The sequence below is a fragment of the Oncorhynchus keta genome, chromosome 37, assembly GCF_023373465.1.
Source record: "Oncorhynchus keta strain PuntledgeMale-10-30-2019 chromosome 37, Oket_V2, whole genome shotgun sequence".
Taxonomy (NCBI): domain Eukaryota; kingdom Metazoa; phylum Chordata; class Actinopteri; order Salmoniformes; family Salmonidae; genus Oncorhynchus; species Oncorhynchus keta.
In genome coordinates this window covers 6,741,864-6,767,534 of record NC_068457.1, presented here as the reverse complement: position 1 = coordinate 6,767,534, position 25,671 = coordinate 6,741,864, and the positions used below count along the sequence as shown (strand labels likewise).

At 43.2% G+C, this 25,671-nt stretch overlaps 1 protein-coding gene across 3 annotated transcripts in view; it reads right to left on the bottom strand.

The window, feature by feature from the left end:
* The window catches only part of LOC118370115 (neural cell adhesion molecule 2-like), a 408,429-nt gene that overhangs the window by 12,641 nt on the left and 370,117 nt on the right, over window positions 1-25,671 (bottom strand). For all 3 annotated transcript variants that reach the window (XM_052498972.1, XM_035754922.2, XM_052498973.1), the window contains exon 14: window positions 18,627-18,801. In XM_052498972.1, the coding sequence (XP_052354932.1) occupies window positions 18,627-18,801 (175 nt within the window). The remainder of the gene's footprint in view (window positions 1-18,626; window positions 18,802-25,671) is intronic.

Sequence of the window (25,671 nt, the reverse complement as noted above, 5' to 3'; positions counted from 1 at the left end):
TGCCCACGACGAGCCATGTGGAGGCCATAGGGGGCCATATGTGAAACATTGCAACAGGTGGCCCACTGGCCTCACATGGAACAAGACATGACACAATACGTGAGGGTGTGTCTAGTTTGCTGCCAGTTTCAACCCTCCAAGCCACTTCCCTTGCAACACTTCCCAGAGCTCGATCCAGATCGACTGGGTAGGCTCAGTTGCCAGGTCAGCAAGAGGCAACAAGTATCTCCTCACAGTGACTTGCGCATTCACAAAGTGGGTGGAGTGTCTGCCCGTAGCCAATGACACAGAGGAAACCACGGCTGTTCTTTTGCTCAATCAGTCATTTCAGCCTGTTAGGAGAAACAGTGGACAGTGACAGAGGAACCCATTTTTGGGCAGCTCTTATGACCGAACTGAGGTGGCTCCTGGGAGTCAAAGCTAAACTCCACATCGAGGACCACCCTAGGAGCTCCGGCAGGGTAGAAATAAGCAACCAGACAATTGTCAGAATCCCGAGAAAATATGTGGCAGCCAACCACAACGATTGGGATCTCAAACTCCCACTGGTACTGATGGAGATCAGAGCCACATGCAACAGGTCAATGGGAATAACACCATTCAAAATGATGACTGACTGGCAAATGACACTTCCACTGCATCTCCTGTACTAACCGGGAGAGGTTGCCACAGCCACTGCCTACAAGGTACTGCCTACGACGTTCAAAGAAAATCACTGTAAAAATGGTTAAATCCCTGTGGTTTGATGATGAATTTGTCCTTGACCTCGTCCTGTTGTGTCCCATTTATATATATTTTTATATATTTTTCTTCGCATATCCTTTCATACATTTTTCTAAACCTCAACTTCAAAATACTCTCCTGCAACCCACCTCACCCAATGTGGTGTGAATCTGCTTTTTTCTAAAGTATTTTTCTTTACTTAAGAACCCGCCAACATAAGCTAGTCAGCTAACTTGTTACTAGCTAGTCGTCAGCTAACCACTGCTAAAGGTCATCAGCTAACCTTTAGCTCGCAAAACTCTCACCAATTTGCACAACACGATTCAAACCAGAGCATACCGGACCTATATCCCCCGATTCCTATCACAAGCTCTGAACCTTTTCACCTGGATCATCTCAGCTAGCTAGCTGCTATCCGAGTGGCACCAATTACCCTGAAGCTAGCCATGCTAGGCCCATCTCCCGGCTCGCTGAAGAGGTCCATTAGCCACTCTACAATACCCATTTTGCCAATTGGCCCGGACCCCTTTTACTGCCAGTATGGCGCTCCTTCACAACTGGACTACCGACGTAATCTGCCCGAGGGGGTTATTCAACTAGCTCCTACGTCGTGACATCCCCTGAATGCCCATCTGCTAGCCTGCTAGCCGCGGTTCGCCAGCTATCTAGAGCATGTCGGACTGTTAGCGGAATAGGTCCATCGGCCAATTTGGGCTTCTATACCTATTTTGCCAATTGGCTTGGACCCCTTTTACTACACGAAACCCCGCTTATCCATCACAACTAGACTACCGAAATAATCTGACCAATGTTTTTTTCCCAACAGGCCCCTCCGTTGCGACATCCCCTGAATGCCCATCTGCTAGCCGCGGCCCGCTAGTTGTCGAGAGCATATCGGACTGTTAGCTGAAAAGATCCATCGGCCAATTGCTTGGGCCACGATACCTATTTTGCCAATTGGACTGAACCCCTTTGCTACACGGAACCCTACTACTCCATCACGACTGGTCTATTCAACGTAACTACAAGAGGAGGATATAACAGACTTCCTCCATTGCGACATCCCTCTAAGGCCCTTTGGCTATCCCTGGCATGCTAGCTGTCTGAATCGCCGTGTCTCCAGCCAGCCTAACTACTCACTGGACTCCTATGATCACTCGGCTACGCATGCCTCTCCCTAATGTCAATATGCCTTGTCCATTGCTATTCTGGTTAGTGATTATTGTCATATTTCACTGCAGAGCCTCTAGCCCTGATCAATATGGATTAGCCAACCCTTTAGTTCCACACCCCACACATGCGGTGACATCAGGTGGTTTAAATGGTTCTAGAGACAATATCTCTCTCATAATCACAAAACACCTAGGTTAACCTCCCATGTACTCACATCCTACCATACCTTTGTCTGTACATTATGCCTAACCTATTCTATCGCACCCAGAAACGTACTATTTTACTCTCTGTTCCAAACGTACAAGATGATCAGTTCTTATAGCCTTTAGCCATACCCTTATCCTACTCCTCCCCTGTTCCTCCAGTGATGTAGAGGTTAATCCAGGCCACTCCTATTCACCAGGTGCTCTCATTTGTTGACTTCTTTAACCGTAAAAGTCTTGGTTTCATGCATGTTAATATTAGAAGCCTACTCCCTAAGTTTGTTTTATCCACTGCTTTAGCACACTCCGCCAACCCGGATGTCCTAGCCGTGTCTGAATCCTGGCTTAGGAAGACCACCAAAACCCCTGAAATGTCCATCCCTAACTATAACATTTTCCGACAAGATAGAAATGCCAATGGGGGCGGAGTTGTAATCTACTGCAGAGATAGCCTGCAGAGTTCTGTCTTACTATCCAGGCCTGTACCCCCAAAAAATTGAGCTTTTTTTTCTACTTTTAAAAATCCACCTTTCCAGAATCAAGTCTCTCACTGTTGCAGCTTGCTACAGCCACCCTCTGCCCCCAGCTGTGCCCTAGACACCATATGTGAATTGGGTGCCCCAGTCCATCTTCAGATCTTGTGCTGCTAGGTGACCTAAACTGGGACATGGTTAACACCCCAGCCATCCTACACAAATTATCAATGAACCTACTAGGTACAGTGGGGCAAAAAAGTATTTAGTCAGCCACCAATTGTGCCAGTTCTCCCACTTAAAAAGATGAGAGGCCTGTAATTTTCATCATAGGTACACTTCAACTATGACAGACAAAAAATCTTTACTTTACACGGATCAGTCGTCCTGGTCCCTTTGCAGAAAAACAGCCCCAAAGCATGATGTTTCCACCCCCATGCTTCACAGTAGGTATGGTGTTCTTTGGATGCAACTCAGCATTCTTTGTCCTCCAAACACAACGAGTTGAGTTTTTACCAAAAAGTTATATTTTGGTTTCATCTGACCGTATGACATTCTCCCAATCTTCTTCTGAATCATCCAAATGCTCTCTAGCAAACTTCAGATGGGCCTGGACATGTACTGTCTTAAGCAGGGGGACACGTGTGGCACTGCAGGATTTGAGTCCCTCTCGTCGCCAAACCCACTGGCTCCAGGTCACCTACAAGTCGTTGCTAGGTAAAGCCCCGCCTTATCTCAGCTCACTGGTCACCATAGCAGCACCCACCCGTAGCACGTGCTCCAGCAGGTATATCTCACTGGTCACTCCCAAAGCCAATTCCTCCTTTGGTCATCTTTCCTTCCAGTTCTCTGCTGCCCATGACTGGAATGAACTGCAAAAATCACTGAATCTGGAGACTCATATCTCCCTCACTAGCTTTAATCACCAGCTGTCAGAGCAGTTCACAGATCACTGCACCTGTACATAGCCCATCGGTAAATAGCTCATCCAACTAGCTCATCCTCATACTGTATTTATTTATCTTGCTCCTTTGCACCCCAGTATCTCTACTTGCACATTCATCTTCTGTACATCTATCACTCGAGTGTTTAATTGGTATATTGTTATGACTTTGCCACTGTGGCCTATTTATTGCCTTACCTCCCTTATCCTACTTCATTTGCACACACTGTATATAGATATTTTTCTACTGTATGTTTGTTTATTCCATGTGTAACTGTGTTGTATGTGTCATACTGCTTTGCTTTATCTTGGCCTGGTCACAGTTGTAAATGAGAACTTGTTCTCAACTAGCCTACCTGGATAAAAAAGGTGAAATAAACTATAAATTGAAAAATGTTAAGGTTAAGAGGGATGTGCAAAAGGAATGGCAAATAAGTCAGGCTGCACAACAGATTGGCAAACGTACTGCAAATTGAGACATCATGTGACTAAACTGAATAAAAATAAGAAACTACACTATGAAACAAAAATACATGACATAAAGAATGATAGTAAAAAGCTTTTGAGTACCTTAAATGACATTTTGGGATTTTTTTTAGACTCAATTCCATCATTCATTGAATCAGATGGCTCATTCATCACAAAACCCACTGATATTGGCAATTACTTTAATGATTGTGCGAATATTAGCCAGCTTAGTTATGACATGCTAGCAGCAAACACTAACCAACTATCCAAGTATAACTGATCAAATTTTGAAAGACAAGCATTGTCATTTTTAATTCCGTAAAGTGAGTGTGGAATAAGTTTAAAAAAATGATTGTTGTCTATCAACAATGACAAGCCACCGGGGTCTGACAACTTTGAAGGAAAAGTACTGAGGATAATAGTGGACGATATTGTAAGCCCTATTTGCGATATCTTCAATCTGAGCCTACTAGAAAGTGTGTGCCCTCAGGCCTGGAAGGGAGCAAAAGTTATTCCGCTAACCAAGAATAGTAAAGCCCCGTTTACTGTCTCAAATAGCCGACCAATCAGCCTGTTACCAACCTTTAGTAAACTATTGGAAAAACTTGTCTTTGACCAGATACAATGCTATTTTACAGTGCCATGCTATTTTACAGTAAACAGACTTTCAGCACGCTTATAAGTAAGGACATCGAACAGGCATGGCACTTACACAAATGACAGATGATTGGCTGAGAGAAATTGATGATAAAAAAAGATTGTGGGAGCTGTTTTCTAAGACTTCAGTGCGGCTTTTGACATTATCGATCATAGTCTGCTGCTGGAAAAAAAAGTATGTGTTATGGCTTTACACCCTCTGCTATATTGTGGATAAAAGTTACCCGTCTAAAAGAACACAGAAGACGTTAACAAAGTTGCAGTTAGTTTCAGAATAGGTGGAAAGGAATAAGTTAGTCCTAAACATTTCAAAAACTAAAAGCATTACACTTGAGACAAATCATTCACTAAACCTCAACTAAATCTTATGAATAATGTGGAAATTGAGCTAGTTGAGGTGACTAAACTGCTTGGAGTAACACTGGATTGTAAACTGTCATGGTCAAAACATGTTGACATAAAGCGCTGCTTTGCCTTCTTAACAACACTATCAACAAGGCAGGTCCTACAGGCCCTTGTTTTGTCGCACCTGGACTACTGTTCAGTTGTGTGGTCAGGTGCCACAGAGACGGACTAGGAAAATTACAATTGGCTCAGAACAGGGCAGCATGGCAGGCCCTTAAATGTACATGGGGAGCTAACATTAGTATTATGCATTTACATCTCTCATGGCTCAAAGTGGAGAAGAGATTGACTTCTTCACTAGCAGTCCGTTTAAACTACTAGCACAGAGCTCGGACGCAAATGCACTCTCCACAAGACATGACACCAGAGGTCTCTTCACCATTTCCTTGAATATATATATATATACTGTGATAATGTTATATGATGCATTGTTTAAACTTTTGATTTATGTGTAATGTAAGTGTGCTAATGTGTTTGGACCCCAGGAACAGTAGTTGCTGCCTTGGGGATCCATAATAAATACAGAATAAACTGAGTAACCCACACAGACACCAGACAGAAAGGACAAAGTCACTCACAGTAAACTGCAGACAGACATAATACAAATAATACAGTAAAATGACCCAGTTCCACAACAGAGACTGCTAAGGCAGGACAAGAGGGAACAGGGACAACACTGTCACTCACCAAGCCAGATATGCATAGTCTGAGATACTACACACCCCCAGGATCCTGTAACCAACCCAGACAGACGCACAGATCATAGTCACATACCCCAGGCACAGACTGCTGGAGATAAATGCAGGCCAGGCAGGACATGGAGGACATAAAGAGCACCGTCACCAAGCTAGACATACAGTTGAAGTCGTACGTGTACATAGACTTAGGTTGGAGTCATTAAAACTCGTTTTTTCAACCACTCAACAAATTTCTTGTTAACAAACTATAGTTTTGGCAAGTCGGTTAAGACATCTACAAGTAATTTCTCCAACAATTGTTTACAGAGATGATTTCACATATAATTCACTGTATCACAATTGCAGTGGGTCAGAAGTTTACAAACACTAAGCTGACTGTGGCTTGAAACAGTTTGGAAAATTCCAGAAAATGATGCCATGGCTATAGAAGCTTCTGATAGGCTAATTGACATTGTTTGAGTCAATTGGAGGTGTGGATGTATTTCAAGGTCAACATTCAAACTCAGTACTTCGCTGCTTGACATCATGGGAAAATCAAAAGAAATCAGCCAAGACCTCAGAAAATACATTTTAGACCTCCACAAGTCTGGTTCATCCTTGGGACCAATTACCAAACACCTGAGGGTACCATGTTCATCTGTACAAACAATAGTATGGAAGTATAAACACCATGGGACAAGGCAGCCATCATACCGCTATACCAGCTCTGTCAGGAGGAACGGGCCAAAATTCACCCAACTCATTGTGGGAAGGTTGTGGAAAGTTCAACAATATAAAGGCAACGCTACCAAATACTAATTGAGTGTATGTAAACTTCTGACCCACTGGGAATGTGATGAAAGAAATAAAAGCTGAAATAAATCATTATCTCTGTTATTATTCTGGCATTTCACATTCTTAAAATAAAGTGGTGATCCTAACTGACCTAAAACAGGGAATTTTACTAGGATTAGATGTCAAGAATTGTGAAAAAGTTTAAATGTATTTAGCTAAGGTGTATGTGAAACCTCCGACTTCAACTGTACATACAAACAGACAGACACTGTGAACCATAACCTACGCCGATAACCTGGACAAAGATGGTCATAACCAAACACATACAATACCCCTTACTGAAAGCTACCCCTGCAATTTCCACATATTTTTTTTTTTACCCCAGCAAAAATATCTAATCTCATATTATGTGAATACACACTCAAGCAGTTATCTCAGATTCCTCTCCTCATCTGGGCTGCATCCCACTACTGTAGTGCACTCCATAGGGCTAAGGGTGCCACCCTAGACACACCCCTGGTGTTCTCTGATTGTGAGCACCAGTGACCTTGGTGTTGATCAAATAGAGTATGTGGTATGGGGTCAGAGCCGAACACCTACAGACGCCCCCGAATGAGAACGAACGACGCTGGCGGCCGGAGGAACAGCTGGCAAGCATAGTCAGAGCTAACGAGCAGCTTAGCGCAAGGAAGAAAGGGAATAGAGATAGAAGGAGAGAGGAAGATTGAATGAGAGAGAGAGAGAGAGAGAGAGAGAGGGAGAAAGAAATAGCCTGGTGGCTAGGAATTTTAATTAAAGTAGTGTGTTTTAAGTGTTGCATCATGGGACATGAGGCAGCGACAAACCTCTTTGATTGGATCAATATTTCCCCTCCGCCACAGGGCTCTCTCTGTCGGCAAATGCATCTGAATTATTTTGGAAGGTAGGTGAGCCACAGCTTCGTGGATAGTAACCACTTTCCTGTCTTCCCATGAAGAACGTTAGCTTGCCTCCCAAATGGCACCCTATTCCATTTATCGTGCACAACTTTCGGCCAAGTGAGCAGTATTTCCAAAAAAAGTACAATGACAGCCTACTGGGGAACTGCCTTGTTCAGGGGCAGAATGACAGATTTGACCTTGTCAGCTCGGATATTCGATCCAGCAACCTTTCGGTTACTGGCCCAACGCTCTAACCACTAGGCGACCTTGAGATGCATACAAAGCTTTGCAAGTACTCCTCAAGGGTAAACGGAACAATGATACACATTTTTTTTTCTTACCTTATTGACCTTTTCTCATCAAAACCGCTCAATGTTGTATTCAACTATTTTGCTCTGAGTGCATTGAAACTCGGTTCAATTGTCTGTTTTAATGTAACACTGAAATCATATGTGTTCAGATTACTAATAACTGCTCTGAATACGCATCTGAAGGTTGGTCAGGGCAAATCTTTGTGAAAGATTCAATAGATTTAGATTTTTTTTTCCCCCAGGCAATAATAGACAGTCGAATGTGGATCTGTTTTTCTTTGGCGGAAGAGGTGAGGCTTGAAGACCTCGTCAAGGAACGCAATCAATTCAGCATGGGTAGGAACACAACAGTCAAACAGATATTGGAGGAATTGAGCTAAATCAATCAAAATCAATTGAATAAAATAAATCACACAGAAGCCGTCGCGTTGTGAAAAGAGAACGACGGAATGCACAAACAATAGTGGATGATTGGCCTTCCTTGAGCAACAAATCACATTCTGAACAAAAAAAAATAATAATTTAAGGACATAGAAGAGACACAAATTACTTTTATTTACACCTCGTTTCCTTCTAAAAAAGGACATTATGAGAATTTGGTCATAGCCATAGAAGGGTATTGTGGTAGTCACATTCTGCACACATCCTGGTTCCTGTCCAATCCACTCCTTTGGTTTAGAGGCTGGTGGCTCTGGCCCTCTACAGCTTTAATCCCCTTGTAATCATAGTAATACAACTTAACTCATCAATTATAGCCTCTTGAAGGACAGGGCGGATCCTTGTGGATAAAGACAATTACAGGAAGCAAAAGAGAGACAAAACATAGTGTTAGTGCATCACTTTATTGTCGTAGAGTTTGGGGGTTGTGGAAACCTTTACCTGCTTGTAATCTGACATCTCTATAACTATAAACCAGTTTACCAGTAGGAAGCAACGTCATTATAACGTCCAATGTCAAATTATGCCAACTGGGTATGATGGTTCACTGACCTCGGTTCAAATAGTGGAAAGCACATTGTCAAAGCATATATAGTAAATTAGAAATAGTTTGTGATTGAAAATGGGGCATTCCAAGGGAGAGAACCCATTAAGAGTGTTGCTTTTCCTCACAGTGGCACATACCCTCTAAACCGTATCAATCTTTCTTGAGCAGGTAGCTCAGCAGTCGTTTGCCTTGCATTCCATTGCGAGCCTGGTTTGATCTCTGTATTATTGGAGGGAATCAATGGACGTGAAGCAACACATTTCAAATAAGCGGGACCAAGGAAGGAAGCCAGGGGGAAATACATAGCGCTTTTTGACTTTTCACACCTCCGATTTCCAATTTGCTGAGCAATAAGGTGAAATGAAAAAGAATCCTCGCCAAGTGAATGTAATTCAAATCTTGACAGAAACATGTTGTAAATGTCTATTAGGTGCCTTGCAACGTTCAAACGATGACAGCGGGGGGGGTCCTCAAGGTCTCGTGGTGGCTAGATCTCTCGACTGAAAACAATGAAAAAGAAAAAAAGGAGGGAGAACAGAAAAGGGGAACAAGGAGAAGTCTTGTTCTGCTGTCAAGTGCCTCTGGGGTTAGCTGCCTACCTTGTGAGTGTTTCGAAATTCATTCCAATCTATTCCGCCAAATGTATTACGTGGGCTCGGCTACAGAACACAACTGCTACTACTTCCTTTAGCAGTGCCGAGTTATGTCTTTGAGGCCTTTGAGAATAACAGAGAGCATCTCAGTTCCAGAGCCACAGTGAGGGAATAGAACTCTATACCTTATAGCTTTTGATCTCATCCTCTTAAAATAATCAAAGCAGTGTCAAATCAGCTCATAGTAGTAGAAAAGACCGGAAATGACAACGTTTGTTAGCCAATTAGCTTAAAACGAGCTAATTCTGTGTAATTCCTAGTCTTCTACTCTACAGTATATCCTATCATACCGATGGCGATGTGTATCAATTTCCCTGTCTGCTTATTCCATGTGATTAATCTCGAATGCACCCTCTTTGATCTATTAGCCCATTAGGGGCTCAATTTGATATTCTGTTAATGCTAGTCATCCTGCATCTCTCTCGGAGTGAGAGCCATTCGTATACATCTACGTCTCTGACATCAACTCATTAGGCCCGAGCACTCATTGAGTTGCACTTGATTAGATCTGAGAGGTAGTCAGTCGATTAACGATGACTAAACGGGAGCCATTGATTGGGTGAAAACTTGGGGGTGCTAATAGATTTTTAGGGATAAACATCACTGTGAGTGGGTGTGAGAGTGTGACGCCATCATAGCTAGACTTGAGGGGACACTTTGTGCTCGATGCCATGGGGAAGTATTGCTACTCCATTAGAGAAAGCCTTAGAAGAGAATCAGCACACCCACACCAGATCCTCTTATTCAGGAGATAAGAGGAATGATGAGTATCCACCATTACAAAGGCTGAATTAAAGAGCCTTAATATAGCTGAAGTACACTTCAATAATCAGGAAATGGAAGAACCAACAAAGACTATTATAATGTGGTTTTAAACTAGAGTGTTGTCTGCAAATCATTATTATCATGCTATTTCAAGCAAAGTAAGAAGTGTATAACTTTGCACTTTAAAGCTTGAATTGCATGTATTATAATATCTACTCTATAATGTCATTTTAAACATTCTCCCTGCAGTTACGAGACACAACTGCCATGATCAAAAGTTTAGCCCTCCTTTCACACTTTATCCCAGTGCTTTTACAGTGTTCCGTTTATATGGTATGCCACATCTCTTCCATATCCAAGACCAAAGGTCACAGAGACATTAGCCACAGACATCCAGGCACTTTCTCTCCTTAACCACTCTTCAACAATTTGTCAAGAACGATGACTCACGAAAAGGCCCCCCGAGAACTGGCCTGCACGCAACTCCAAAATGGCGAAACCCAAACGGAGCGTTACCACCGAACACGCTTTTAAAAGAGCAAAGTACCCTCGTTGCCGCTAGGGTTGTGGAACGAAATGGGGCTGGCCATTTGGGCTCGACGGTGTGGTGATTGCTGTAAAGCACAGATAAAAGTGTTCCTGGGAAGGGAGAGTGATCGGGCCTAGAATCAGCCACTTGTTAAATCACACGGCTCAAACGAGTCAAAATGGACGCCTAAATGGGATACCTGACAACCCGAACGAACGACTGTAATCATAGTGACTTGACAAGGTCTGTCCTTTCGGAGAGTTGCTGTCATATTCGGAGGCTCCACCAAGGATTATTGCCTAGAAATGTTAGAGAAAGTACAGAGCCCCTTAAGGGTCATGGCAGAAATGAAACTTAAAAAACAGCCAGGCTAATCCGTTCCCTGTTTCTTTTCATCTGTTCCCTCTGATTTTGCAGTCGTTTCCTCTTCTCTTTATGTAGGCTACCATGACGGTCCCACTTGGCCAATAACATAATGGAGCCTAAATGCTTCAAATAGTGGTGATCAATGACCATTCAATAGCTTATTTTCATATGCCTCCGAATCACAAGGGCATATTAGTAACGCTGTTTAAAACCACTCACGGCGCAAATATGGTTCAATGATGCACTTTCATCCCTAGGCAGAAATTCCTGTTTCATGACCTTAGCTGTTTTATATCTATATTCCGAAGGAGTTCTTCAGGTACCTACTCTGGTCTGGCAATTAGCTCATTTCCAGGTGAATGTATTGTATCGCAACAAAGCAAATAACTATCAGTTTTAGTTATGAACATAGAGCCATTTATCTGTTCCTGGTACGTCACACAAGATGTTCACCTGCCTAGCGCAGGGATAAGAGTGCATAATTTCACCTTTTAACACCGAAGCCTCTTGGAAATGATGCACAATACATTTGCATGCCTTTCCTTTCTGCCTCAGATGAGTCACATACACAATTGTAAACAACAAAAGCACATCCAGATGCAGCATGTTTTACTGGACTTATATGGCCCTAACTTTATGCACGAGGGGTAAACACCCAAAACTGTTCGTAGTTGTCCAAGTTTCATAAATATGAGTTTGCACAAAGTGTAGCCTATTTGCTTTGCATTGTAAACATAGAGTACCAGTCAAAAGGTTGGACACAATCACTCATTCAGGTGGTTTTTCTTTCTTTTTCTATTTTCTACATCGTAGAATAATAGTGAAGGCATCAAAACGATGAAGTAACACACACATAATTGGCTAAGTCACACAAGATGTTAACCTGCCTAGCCAACGCGAAGAGGGCACGATAAAAACTATTCCCCCTCAGGAGACTTGAAAAGATTTGGCATGGGTCCTCAGATCATCAAAGGTTCTACAGCTGCACCATCGAGAGCATGGTTGCATCGCTGCCAGGTATGGCGACTGCTCGGCCTCCGACCGCAAGGCACTAGAGAAGGTAGTGTGTATGGCCCAGTACATCACTAGGGTCAAGCTTCCTAATGATTACCTCTATACCAGGCGGTTTCAGAGGAAGGGTCCAAAAAAATGGTCAAAGACCACCCTAGTCATAGACTGTTCTCTCTGCTACCAAACGGCAAGCGGTACCGAAGCGCCAAGTCTAGGTCCAAGGGGCTTCTAAACAGCTTCTACCCCAAAGCCATAAGACTAATGAACATTTCGTTAAATGGCCACCCAGACTACTGGGTGACTACATTGCCCCCGCTCCACCTCTTATACGCTACTGCTACTCTCTGTTATGATCTATGCACAAGTCACCTTCATAACTCTATCCATGTGTATATAAACTCAGCAAAAAAAGACAGGACCCTGTCTTTCAAAGATAATTCATAAAAATCAAAATAACTTCCCAGATCTTCATTGTAAAGATTTTAAACACTGCTTCCCATACGTGTTCAATGAACAACAAACAATTAATGAACATGCACCGGTGGAACGTTCGTGAAGACACTAACAGCTTACAGACAGTAGGCAATTAAGGGTACAGTTATGAAAACTTAAGATACTAAAAAGAGGCCTTTCTACTGACTCTGAAAAAACACCAAATGAAAGATGCCCAGGGTCCCTGCTCATATGTGTGAATGTGCCCTAGGCATGCTGCAACGAGGCATCAGGACTGCATATGTGGCCTGGGCAATAAATTGCAATGTCCATACTTCTGTGAGACGCCCAAGACAGCGCTACAGGGAGACAGGACGGACAGCTGATCGTCTTTGCAGTGGCAGACCATGTGTAACAACACATGCACAGGATCGGTATATCCGAACATCACACCTACGGGACAGGTACAGGATGGCAACAGCAACTGCCCAAGTAACACCAGGAACGCACAATCCCTCCATCAGTGAGGCTCCTGGCGTTTCAGGCTATAGAAATTACTTTAGGCTAATTGATGGGTTTTTCACACCCGTTATCCATTATTTGCCCTTATGATTTGGAGGCATATGAAAAGACAAACTGGAAATAAGCTATTAAATGTTAAGTAACCATCACCATTTGAAGCATGTCATTTACTAAATATAATTATATTTATGTTATTGGCAAGTGGGAACAATATGGTAGCCTACATAAGGAAAACAGGGAACAAATGAAACATCTGAGGGAATGGATTTAAAAAAACTAGGGAACGGATTAGCCTGCAAGTATTTTTGTCTCCACCATGATCCCCAACTGGCTCGGTAAGAAAGTAAACATTTTCACAGCATTTCTAGGCTGCTTCCCCAACATAGTTGATCTCCAAACTGAAATGACTCTTGATGAAAAAATGTATTGCAACAGTGTTGAGCGTTTTGTATGTACATGCTTTTGAGTTTTTTGGGGGAGTAGGGCGTGTTCAAGATAATTGGCTGTACATAACCACTTTTTTTTCCCCCAGAGGGAAAAAAAATGAATTCATGAGAGCTGCTGTTACATTAATGGGCATCATTATTATTACTTTGATAGCAACAGCAGCATTGTACTAAAATAGTTTAAGCATGCATATGTTGTATTCTTCCAAAATCAATGGGAATATTTTAGAAGCTTACGATACCAGTGAAGAGTGGTACAACTTACAACTTTAATGATCCTTTAAAGATGTTATAAGGAGCGCATAGTTTGCGGGCCTTTCTGTTCTGTTCTTTTCAACTGATTTAAACCAGCACCACTGGTGTGTATTGGAAGTGTGTAGTCTAGGATATTGTACAGGAGAAGGATTACCTCGATGGTAGCTTTAAACAGAGACAAACACTCGCCAGATCATTCAACATTCAAAACGTTCCGTTTCATTGACATCCATCAGGCCATATCGTAAAAACACAGGGTGACATAAAACCAAGATGGATGCCAAAAACCCCACAGAAAGGAGATCATTCAAAAAGAAACAGCCAGGACTAGAGAGGATTTAGGAGGGAAAGAGGGAAGACTCTATAGTGATTCAGGAGGTCTGAAGTGAGTGGAGGAGTGCCATGATTTAAGAAGGATAGAGGGAAGGAGAGCAAATTGAAAAGGAACCAAGGGCATAGTGGCAATCAATGACATATTTCAAAGGGGAGTTCATGGACGGGCAAAAAGTAAGGAGGCAGAGAGAGAGGGGAGGTGTAGTGGCAGTTCATTGCAAGACAAACTAGGAGAGAGAAAGAAAGGGAGGAGAGGCGGAAAAGAAAAGCGACAATTTCAGACCCAGGGAATGTATAATGCATAAAGAGGGGGAATTAAATAGAGAGATTGTTTAGAAAAGAAACAGAGGCATATAGTAGATCCTTGGAGGTTATACAGCATATCAGATACACTGCAGGAAGGCATTTAATGGTGTCACTACAATATCAAAAGTCAAACAATTTGGGTTCAGTGAGGGGAACTATCCAGAAGGTTGCAGTAATACATATAATGAATAGAGCTGTCACTAATCCCTATTCGACAGACAATAATATCTATTCTAGAAAATACATTTATCATATTTTCTTTAACATTTCACCCTTCTGCACGGGTGGCAATTAATGACGAATACTGACAGGTGACAGGACTTCATTGTCATTGGTCCATTTTGGCCACTCCTTTCTCTCTCTCTTCAACAGGAAATAATCTGGGATTTGTTTTGCCCCCGGTCTCCCTAGCCCTCTGTTCACTAAGGAGAGTTGGGACAGCCAATCGAAATGACTCGGCTTAAGCACTGTGTTCTCAGCCTTGTTTTCCATTTAAGGAGCAGCGCACACACACACACACCAACACGCACACGTGAACACACACAAACTCGAAGGCAGTTTAGGCACTCCAGTAATGAGAGAGGCAAACAGTCGCTCCTTCATGAGCAGCAGGAGAAACAACCTAAGCAACAGGAAGAGTAAACACCAAAGAAAACATGCTCTCCGTTTTTTAAAAACCAAACTCTACAGGGGGGCCTACATATGGAAGTGGTGACTCACTGTAAACTGTTCCCTTTGTGATAGTTTGTGTATGGTCTTATATAAAACTCTGGGGGCTGTTTGAAAATGATTAGCATCCTACAGTGGGCCTCAGAAGTCTTCTCTCCCAGGAACATTAAGAGTTGGACTTTTCAAAAGCCCAGACAGATACGCTCTACAAACAGCTTGGCCTAATCAAACCAATGCTCTCTGCATTTGATCCTGCTCCCTTTGCCCACACATAACCCCAATACAAGGTGATTGGAGTGTGTGCTCATAACTCTACACTGGGTTTACCTGGGTGGGTAGGTACAGTACAGTGTGTACAGTGCCTTCAGAAAGTATTCAGACCCCTCGACTATTTCCACATTTTGTTACGTTACAGCCTTATTCTAAAATGTATTCAATCGTTTTCCCCCCCTTAATCTACACACAATACCCACAATGACAAAGCAAAAACAGGTTAAGAATGTTTTGCTAATTTATATACACTGCTCAAAAAAATAAAGGGAACACTTAAACAACACAATGTAACTCCAAGTCAATCACACTTCTGTGAAATCAAACTGTCCACTTAGGAAGCAACACTGATTGACAATAAATTTCACATGCTGTTGTGCAAATGGAATAGACAACAGGTGGAAATTATAGGCAATTAGCAAGAAACCCCCAATAAAGGAGTGGTTCTGCAGGTGACCACAGACCACTTCTCAGTTCCTATGCTTCCTGGCTGATGTTTTGGTCACTTTTGAATGCTGGCGGTGCTTTCACTCTAGTGGTAGCATGAGACGAAGTCTACAACCCACACAAGTGGCTCAGGTAGTGCAGCTCATCCAGGATGGCACATCAATGCGAGATGTGGCAAGAAGGTTTGCTGTGTCTGTCAGCGTAGTGTCCAAAGCATGGAGGCGCTACCAGGAGACAGGCCGGTACATCAGGAGATGTGGAGGAGGCCGTAGGAGGGCAACAACCCAGCAGCAGGACCGCTACCTCCGCATTTGTGCAAGGAGGAGCAGGAGGAGCACTGCCAGAGCCCTGCAAAATGACCTCCAGCAGGCCACAAATGTGCATGTGTCTGCTCAAACGGTCAGAAACAGACTCCATGATGGTGGTATGAGGGCCCGACGTCCACAGGTGGGGGTTGTGCTTACAGCCCAACACCGTGCTCTGACATTTGTCAGAGAACACCAAGATTGGCAAATTCACCATTGGCGCCCGGTACTCTTCACAGATGAAAGCAGGTTCACACTGAGCACATGTGACAGACGTGACAGAGTCGGGAGACGCCATGGAGAACGTTCTGCTGCCTGCAACATCCTCCAGCATGACCGGTTTGGCAGTGGGTCAGTCATGGTGTGGGGTGGCATTTCTTTGGTGGCATTTCTTTCCTCCATGTGCTCGCCAGAGGTAGCCTGACTGCCATTAGGTACCGAGATGAGATCCTCAGACCCCTTGTGAGACCATATGCTGGTGCGGTTGGCCCTGGGTTCCTCCTAATGCAAGACAATGCTAGACCTCATGTGGCTGGAGTGTGTCAGCAGTTCCTGCAAGAGGAAGGCATTGATGCTATGGACTGGCCCGCCCGTTCCCCAGACCTGAATCCAATTGAGTACATCTGGGACATCATGTCTCGCTCCATCCACAAACGCCACATTGCACCACAGACTGTCCAGGAGTTGGCGGGTGCTTTAGTCCAGGTCTGGGAGGAGATCCCTCAGGAGACCATCTGCCACCTCATCAAGAGCATGCCCAGGCGTTGTAGGGAGGTCATACGGGCACGTGGAGGCCACACACACTACTGAGCCTCATTTTGACTTGTTTTAAGGACATTACATCAAAGTTGGATCAGCCTGTAGTGTGGTTTTCCACTTTAATTTTGAGTGTGACTCCAAATCCAGACCTCCATGGGTTGGTAAATTTGATTTCCATTGATCATTTTTGTGTGATTTTGTTGTCAGCACATTCAACTATGTAAAGAAAAAAGTATTTAATAAGAATATTTCATTCATTCATATCAAGGATGTGTTATTTTAGTGTTCCCTTTATTTTTTTGAGCAGTGTATAAAAAAAAAATGTTGTTGAAATATCACATTTAGATAAGTATTCAGACCCTTTAGTCAGTACTTTGTTGAAGCACCTTTGGCAGCGATTACAGCATTGAGTCTTCTTGGGTATGACGCGACAAGCTTGGCACACCTTTCCTCTCTGTCGGGTTGGATGTGGAGCGTCGCTGCACAGCTTTTTTCAGGTCTCTCCAGAGATGTTCGATTGGGTTCAAGTACGGGCTCTGGAACATTCAGAGACTTGTCCCGAAGTCACTCCTGCGTTGTCTTGTCTGTGTCCTTAGGGTTGTTGTCCTGTTGGAAGGTGAACCGTCGCCCCAGTCTGAGATCCAGAGCTCTCTAGAGCAGGTTTCCATCTAGGATCGCTCTGTACTTTGCTCGGTTAATCTTTGCCTCGATCCTAACAAGTCTCAGAGTCCCTGCTGCTGAAAAACATCCCCACAGCATGATGTTGCCACCACCATGCTTCACCATAGGGATGGTGCCAGGATTCCTCCAGGTTTCCTCCACACCAAGCAGACTGTCATATGCCTATAACTGAGGAGTGGCTTCGGTCTGGCCACTCTAAAGGCCTGATTGTCCTTCTGGAAGGTTCTCCCATCTCCACAGAGGAACTCTAGAGCTCTGACAGAGTGACCATCAGGTTCTTGGTCACCTCCATGACCAAGGCCCTTCTCCCCAGATTGCTCAGTTTTGGTTGTCCCAAACATCTTCCATTTAAAGATGGAGGCCACTGTGTTCTTGGGGACTTTCAATCCTGCATAATATTTTTGGTACTCTTGCCCTGATCTGTGCCTCGACACAATCCTGTCTCGGAGCTCTACGGACAATTCCTTCGACCTCATAGCTTGGTTTTTGCTCTGACATGCACTGTCAACTGCGGGACCTTAGATAGACAGGTCTGTGCCTTTCCAAATCATGTCCAATCAATTGAATGTACCACAGGTGGACTCCAATCAAGTTGTTGAAACATCTCAAGGATGATCAGTGGTAACAGGAAGGACCTGAGCTCAATATAGAGTCTCATAGCAAAGGAGCTGAATACTTATGTAAACAAGGTATCTGTTTTTTTATTTTGATTAAATGTGCAAACATTTCTAAAAACCTGTTTTCGCTTTCTCATTATGAGCTATTGTGTCTAGTTTGCTGAGGAAAAACAAGGGGTCTGAATACATCCTGAAGGCACTGTATTTGTTTGCTTCCAGCAGTGTGTGTCACAGGAGGCTGGTAGGGGGAGGACGGCTCATAATAATGAATGGAATGGTATCAAACACGTGGAAACCAGCTGTGTGGTGTGTTTGAGAGCATTCCATTAATTCCATTCCAGACATTACTATGAGCAGTCTTCCCCAGTCACAAGTGTCACCAGCGTGCATCTGTGAGTGTCAGTGGATATAAACACAACTGTGTGTCTGTCTGTGTACAGAACTGTCTTAGGATTTTTGTCAGTGTGTGTGCACACGAATGTCTGTGTGTGCATGCTTGAACATGCAGGTCCTGCAACTGTCTGTACCTATGATGTCTGGTTTCTGGGGCATGAAGAACTGGTAAAAGGTGGGCTCCGAGAGGCCCTTGACGTTGCGAGCCGTGATCTCCACCTCATAGCGCGTGTTCCACTGCAGCGGCTGCAGCAGGGCAAAGTCTTGCTGCCCCGACACCAGATTCGTCATCCACTGCTCCTCCTTGTCCTATGAAGAGGGGGAGGAGAGTGGAGAGAGCAGAGGGAGAGAAGCAAAGAGAGAGAGAGGGGAAGAGAGGGAGAGAGACCGAGGGTTAGATGGGGAACAGGGTATTGAGGGAGGGAGGGGGAAAGAAGAAAGGATAAGAGAGAGAGAGAGAGAGAGAGAGAGAGAGAGAGAGAGAGAGAGAGTGTTAATGACAGTACAATAAGTAAACCTTTGTATACACTTCATCTTTATATAGATCAAATTACACTACGTGGCCAACAGTAGGTGGACACCCCTTAAAAATAGTGGATACGGCTATTTCAGCTACAACCGTTGCTGACAGGTGTATACCACCGAGCACACCGCCATGCAATCTCCATAGACAAACACTTGCAGTAGAATGGCCTTACTGAAGAGCTCAGTGACTTTCAACGTGGCACTGTCATAGGATGCCACCTTTCAAATAAGTCAGTTTTGTCAAATGTCTGCCCTGCTCGAGCTGCCCCAGTCAACTGTACGTGCTGTTGTTGTGAAGTGGAAACATATAGGAGCAACAACAAACAGTTTGAAATTAGGTGCGTACTGCCTCCTCATCAATTCACACAGAAAGTAATCAATTTCACTGTGATGGACAATTTACGTTTGCGGCATGCTATGCTAATGTAAGGTGAGCCGGACAAACATCTCTCTTCAGTGAGAGCCCAAGCACTCCCTCAGTGTTTCCCCAAGTCAAGTATGCAGACATCTGCACATCTCCAGTCAGAACAGAAACCCGCACAAACTTTTTCCCCTGGCGCCTGCATGATCTTCATTTTTTGAAAAATGTATAAAAAAAACAAAAACAGAAATACCTTATTTACATAAGTATTCAGACCTTTTGCTATGACACTTGCAATTGAGCTCAGGTGCAGCCTGTGTCCATTGATTATCCTTGAAATGTTTCTGCAATTTACCACTTGTGGTAAATTCAATTGATTGGGCATGATTTGGAAAGGCACACACCTGTCTACATAAGGTCCCACAGTTGACAGTGCATGTCAGAGCAGAAACAAAGCCAGGAGGTTGAGCTCCGAGACAGGATAGTGTCAGGGCACAGATATGGAGAAGGGTACCAAAACATTTCTGCAGCATTTAAGATCCCCAAGACCACATCGACCTCAATCATTCTTAAATGAAAGAAGTTTGGAACCACAAAGCCTCTTCCTAGAGCTGTCCGCCTGGCCAAACTGAGCAATCGGGGGAGAAGGAACTTGGTCAGAATGGTGACCCAATGGTCACTCTGACAGAACTCCAGAGTTCCTCTGTGGAGATTGGAGAACTTTCCAGAAGGACAACCATTTCTGCAGCACTCCACCAATATGGCCTTTATGGTAGAGTGGCCAGACGGAAGCTGCTCCTCAGTAAAAGGCACAAGACAGCCTGCTTGGAATTTGGCAAACGGCACCTAAAGGACTCTCAGACCACGAGAAACAAGATTCTTTGGTCTGATGTAACTAAGATTGAACTTTGGCATGAATGCCAAGTGTCACATCTGGAAAAAACCTGCCACCATTCCCTCTGTGAATTATAGTGGTAGCAGCATCATGCTCTTGGGGATGTTTTTCAGCGGCAGGTACTGGGAGACTAGTCAGGAATAAGGGAAAGATTAACAAAGCAAAGTACAGAGCGATCTTTGATGAAAACTTGCTCCAGAGCACTCAGGACCTCAGACTGGGGCAAAAGGTTCACCTTCCAACAGGACAATGACCCTAAGCACACAGCCAAGACAATGCAGGAGTGGCTTCGGGACAAGTCTCTGAATGTCCTTGAGTGGCCCAGCCAGACTGAACATCTCTAGAGAGAAATGAAAATAGCTGTGCAGCAAAACATGTTTTTTGCTTTGTCATTATGGGGTATTTTGTGTAGATTGATGAGGAAAAAATACAATTTAATACACTTTAGAATAACAAAATGTGAATACTTTCCGAATACACTGTATGTGAGTAAAATACTTTTTTAGAAAGTTGTACTGATTATGATGAGGTAATACAATGCTATTTTTTGTTGACACCATTCAATGCATTCTGGGTGTAACGTAAACGTTTGTCAGACCAATGATGTTACAGCAAAACGAAGTTAAGGGATGATTCACTCGTTTTTCCGAGTAAACATCCGAAAGTATTATTATGCATAGTGGATGGACTGGTTACCTTATTCTACACTCCAAACCTTTTATCCATGAGTCTGGGAGAGAACATATAGGCCTAGGCAATGCTGTTGGTTCATTGATTGTGCAGAGTGGCTTAAATAGTTATCCTACAATTGTAGTGATTTTGTATTGGATTTTGAATAGCAGTAGGGCATTTTTTATATTTTCATAATTAATTGTCTGACATTTCTTTTAGCTACAGAATGTCACACTACCGTGCGTTTCCATCTCCTCCACTCTCTGCTCCATTCCTTTCTTGAGCTCACAGAGAGAGGGGCTGTCGACAGTTAAATTAAATACTTTTGTTGTGAAAAGTTACTATCGATGTTCCCGAACTGATTTCACTTCGTTTCCCAAATTAAGCACTGGATAGCTGCAGGAACCAGGTTGGAGAGCCAATGGCATCCAGAGTTTGGGTGGAATATTACCTGTCGCGCAGGGGAGGCTCCATGGTCCTCAAACATTGATTGATGCATGGAGTGAAATAAGTGTTTTTATAAGCCCAGACATTTCTATATCCAATTCCTTGAGAAAGCTTTTGATGGTTTCCACTAAAAAGAGGAGGATCCCAGACTTCTACTGCTGCTATATTTATTTCCCAGCTGCTAATATTAATTAATTAATTAATATTAATATTAATATTAATATTAATATTAAGCTAATATTAAGCATTGTTCTGCTATAAAACCAGAATAGCTTAACCGCCATGATTGAAGGGAAAGCGGCCTTCATTTGCTACGTTAGTGCATACGGATGATGTCTTTTTTCCCCTGCCCCTTTGAAAATGGACCATAAATTATTATTATTATTTTTTTAATAAAAAGTTTAGATTATTAGTAAAGATTAAATTGAGTCTGATGGGTGAAATATGATCCCTTGATGTGTAGCCTGAGGATCAGACCGCAAGCTTTTTGGCAACTTTTTAAAATCATCAATAGCCTATAGTCGCATCGTGCAAACCGTATATGTTTTCATTTCTAAGACATCGTAATGTTTGTATCATTCACAACTAAATAACTAATAACTGCCAAATAACTTTCAATCTAGTTCATAAGACCTGTTTCAAATTATAACTTTTATGCTCAACATGGCCACTTCATATGCACACTCACTCTGGAGTAGGTTCAATCATATAACATAAAATAATAGCATTGGATTTCGAAGCATATCTTGTCTGCTAAATGAGCTAATCTATGGCATGGCGCATAGCCAGATAATATACTGAAATACATTTTCTTCATATCATGTTTCTTTAGACCTGCCAAAGATAAATTATTTATTGTGATGGTGTATATTAAAAGGATTTATTACACTTTTTAAAAATGTAAATGTTGTATGCGTGGAGGTGTGGACATGCTAAATGTGTTTATGTTAATTAATGGTAAATTTAATTTTATTTAACCGTTATTGAACTAGGCAAGTCAGTTAAATAGCAAATTCTTATTTACAATGAGGGTCTACCGTGAGACCGGCAGTCATTTGCATGACAATTATCCAGTGGCCGAATTTCATGACCGCCACAGCAATTGGGGTGAGCTCACCTGTCATGTGATAAATTGTAAATAGTAATTGCTATTAGCTAATTCATATTATGGTTTCTGTCAGCCGAAAGTTAGCTAAATATGACTGCTTGTATTAGCTCACGCTTTCCTCTGTTTCCTAATGTAGCCTACATTTTCCAATTCGGATGAGAAGTGTGTTAGGCTTTTCCTACTTCTGTGAATGTTTGAACATTGCATCGGAAAATAAACTGCTCACATTGGGATGACATAAAACTGTTAAGACGGTGTTTTTACAAACTGTTTCTGTGAGAAACAAAAAACAGTGGCCAGCTCAAATGCTGACTGTTGCGTAAATCGTAAGTAGACGTTATAAGGATGTGTTCCTTTCCTCTCCGTACCCCACCCAGTTATTTACTTCCACCCCCCCCTTTCCTCTCCTTCCCTTTCCTCCTTTACTTTATTTTCCTTTCTTAAATCAGCTTCTTATCTCATCATAGGAGAACAGAGTGAAGTGTCACAGTGTGAGGCCTGTGCTTTGACAGCATGACAAATGCATATTCAACCATTTAGCCTCCTAGGATTCCTCCATAACATGTCAAAATAGAAGAGAGAGAGAGAGATAATAGTGTGGAATGGGCTTTAGGAAATGGGCCATGGTTTCATTTTTCAGAGTCATGGTAGTTGGAATAATGTGGAATAAAGCTAAGGCCAGCCCAGCATTGGAAAGCAGTTAGATACGGGTGACTGTGTGTGTATGTGTGTGTGTGTGTGTGTGTGTGTGTGTGTGTGTGTGTGCGCATGAACATTTGTATGCATACTGTATGTGTTTGTGTAAGAGAGTGCATATATGTGCACACATGCATCTGTGTACATAGAGTCAGGGTCACATTGTGAGAGAGAGAGGAGGATGAATGGTGGGATTACTGGGGTGTGGAGGATTGTCCTATTCTTCCCCTCGTTCCCCTGCATTTGGGCTTCAAAGGGCCAGCTGGAGAGTCCCTGACCTTCTCTTCACACACACACTTTCATCTGCTATAGTACAACTACACATAGCCATCAGCCTCCCAATGAGACAGAGCCACACCTGAATGGACATATTAGCATTGGTTACATCAAATCCCATAGATCATTGTGTGTATGTGAGTGTGAGAGTGTGAGTGAGAGAGAGAGAGAGAGAGAGAGAGAGAGAGAGAGAGAGAGAGAGATGAACGTGTTTGTTTGTGGGTGAGTATGTACATTTGTATGTATAGTGTATCTGCAAGCATGTGTATCAATATGTAGTATCTGAGACACAGTGAATGGCCATGTCCGAATAGCTGTGCTAGCGTTTGAAATGGTAGGTATTTTGGGTATGCAAATTGTATAGTATGTGACAGAAAATGTAGTATGCTTTCAATGCCAGGATGTCATTATTATTGTGGCTTCTAGTAAAATGCACACTTTTGAGGAAGAGAATCATCTTTCGAGAGCCACGTGTTTTTGAGAACAGCTGATAACCAAGTAAGGGGACACACTCTACCAAAATGAACAAATTGCGAGATTCAACACGACGACTTTGCAATATGGATGAGCCTATTATGTTGACATTTGCGCCGACTAGATACATTTTTTTAACAAAAAAAAAATGTTTTTTTACCCCCTTTTCTCCCCGACTTTGTGATATCCAATTGCTATCCAATTATGATCTTGTCTCATCGATGCAACTCCCCAACAATCTCGGGAGAGGCAAAGGTCGAGTCAAGTCATGCATCCTCCAAAACATGACCGGCCAAACCACGCTTCTTAACACCCACCCGCACCAATGTGTTGGAGGAAACACCGCTCAACTGACGACTGAAGTGAGCCTGCAGGCGCCCGGCCCGCCACAAGGAGTCGCTAGAGCTCGTTGAGCCAAGTAAAGCCCCCCAGGCCAAACAATCCCCTAACCCGGACGACGCTTGGCCAATTGTGCACTGCCCTATTGGACTCCTGGTCACGGCCGGTTGTGACACAGCCTGGGATCAAACACTTCAAAGCAGACATAAACAAAGCTAGTGTACTTATTATTTTTAGGCATCGAAAATAGGAGCATATGCGTGTGCGCACACACAGTCGAGTTAATGCGATTGACACTGCTATTTGCTGCTACCTTAAGTGGAGGTATGCAGCATTATCTACTATCATTAGACTAGAAAAAAAAGTGGTCCAGTGATTGTGTTTTACAAGCGTGCTTTAGAGTAGAAGTGGCCATCTTGACTCGGTGGTAATCGTGTGGTTGAAAATGTGTGGACCAAATTGGCCTTGTTCAGGGGCACTGGCAGCCCGTAAATACTGTGGTTCTTAGCCATGTCCGTGTGGACTCTACAAGGTGTCGAAAGCGTTCCACAGGGATACCGGCCCATGTTGACTCTAATGCTTTCCACGGTGGCTGGAGGTTCTTTGTGCGGTGTACCATTCTTGATACACACGGGAAACTGTTGAGCGTGAAAAACCCGGCAGCGTTGCAGTTCTTGACACAAACTATACCCTGTTCAAAGGCACTTAAATGTTTCGTCTTGCCCAATCGCCCTCACATACACAATTCCATGTCTCAATTGTCTCGACTTTAACCTGTCTCCTCGTCTTCATCAACACTGATTGAAATGGATTTAACAAGTGGTATTATACGGGATCATTTGGATTTACCTGGGCAGTCTATGTCATGGAAAGAGCTGTGCATATAATGTGCATATAATAAAACATAGGCAAAGAAAGCTAGCTGAACAGTTCATGGAGAACCCTTCAAATAGAAAAAGGTTCTTGGTATGACTGTTCATAGAGGGTTCTCGGTAGAACCTTTAGAGTACGTGTCAAACTCTTTCCACGGAGGGCCGAATGACAGGATAAAATAGTTCTTGCTTTCACCTGGATTCACCTGGTCAGTCTGTCATAAAAAGAGCAGGCGTTCTTAATGTTTTGTACACTAAGTGCATGTAATGTACTGTCATAAACATATGCAAATAAAGCTAGTTGAACCGTTCATGGAGGATTCTAGGAATAAGAAAGATAAAACGGTTTGTGGGCCTCCCGGGTGGCGAAGTGGTCTAAGGCACTGCATCGCAGTGCGAGCTGTGTCACCAGAGACTCTGGGCTTCGGGCCCAGGCTCTGTCGTAGCCGGCCAAGACCGAGAGGTCTATGGGGCGACGCACAATTGGCCAAGAGTCGTCCGGGTTAGGGAGGGT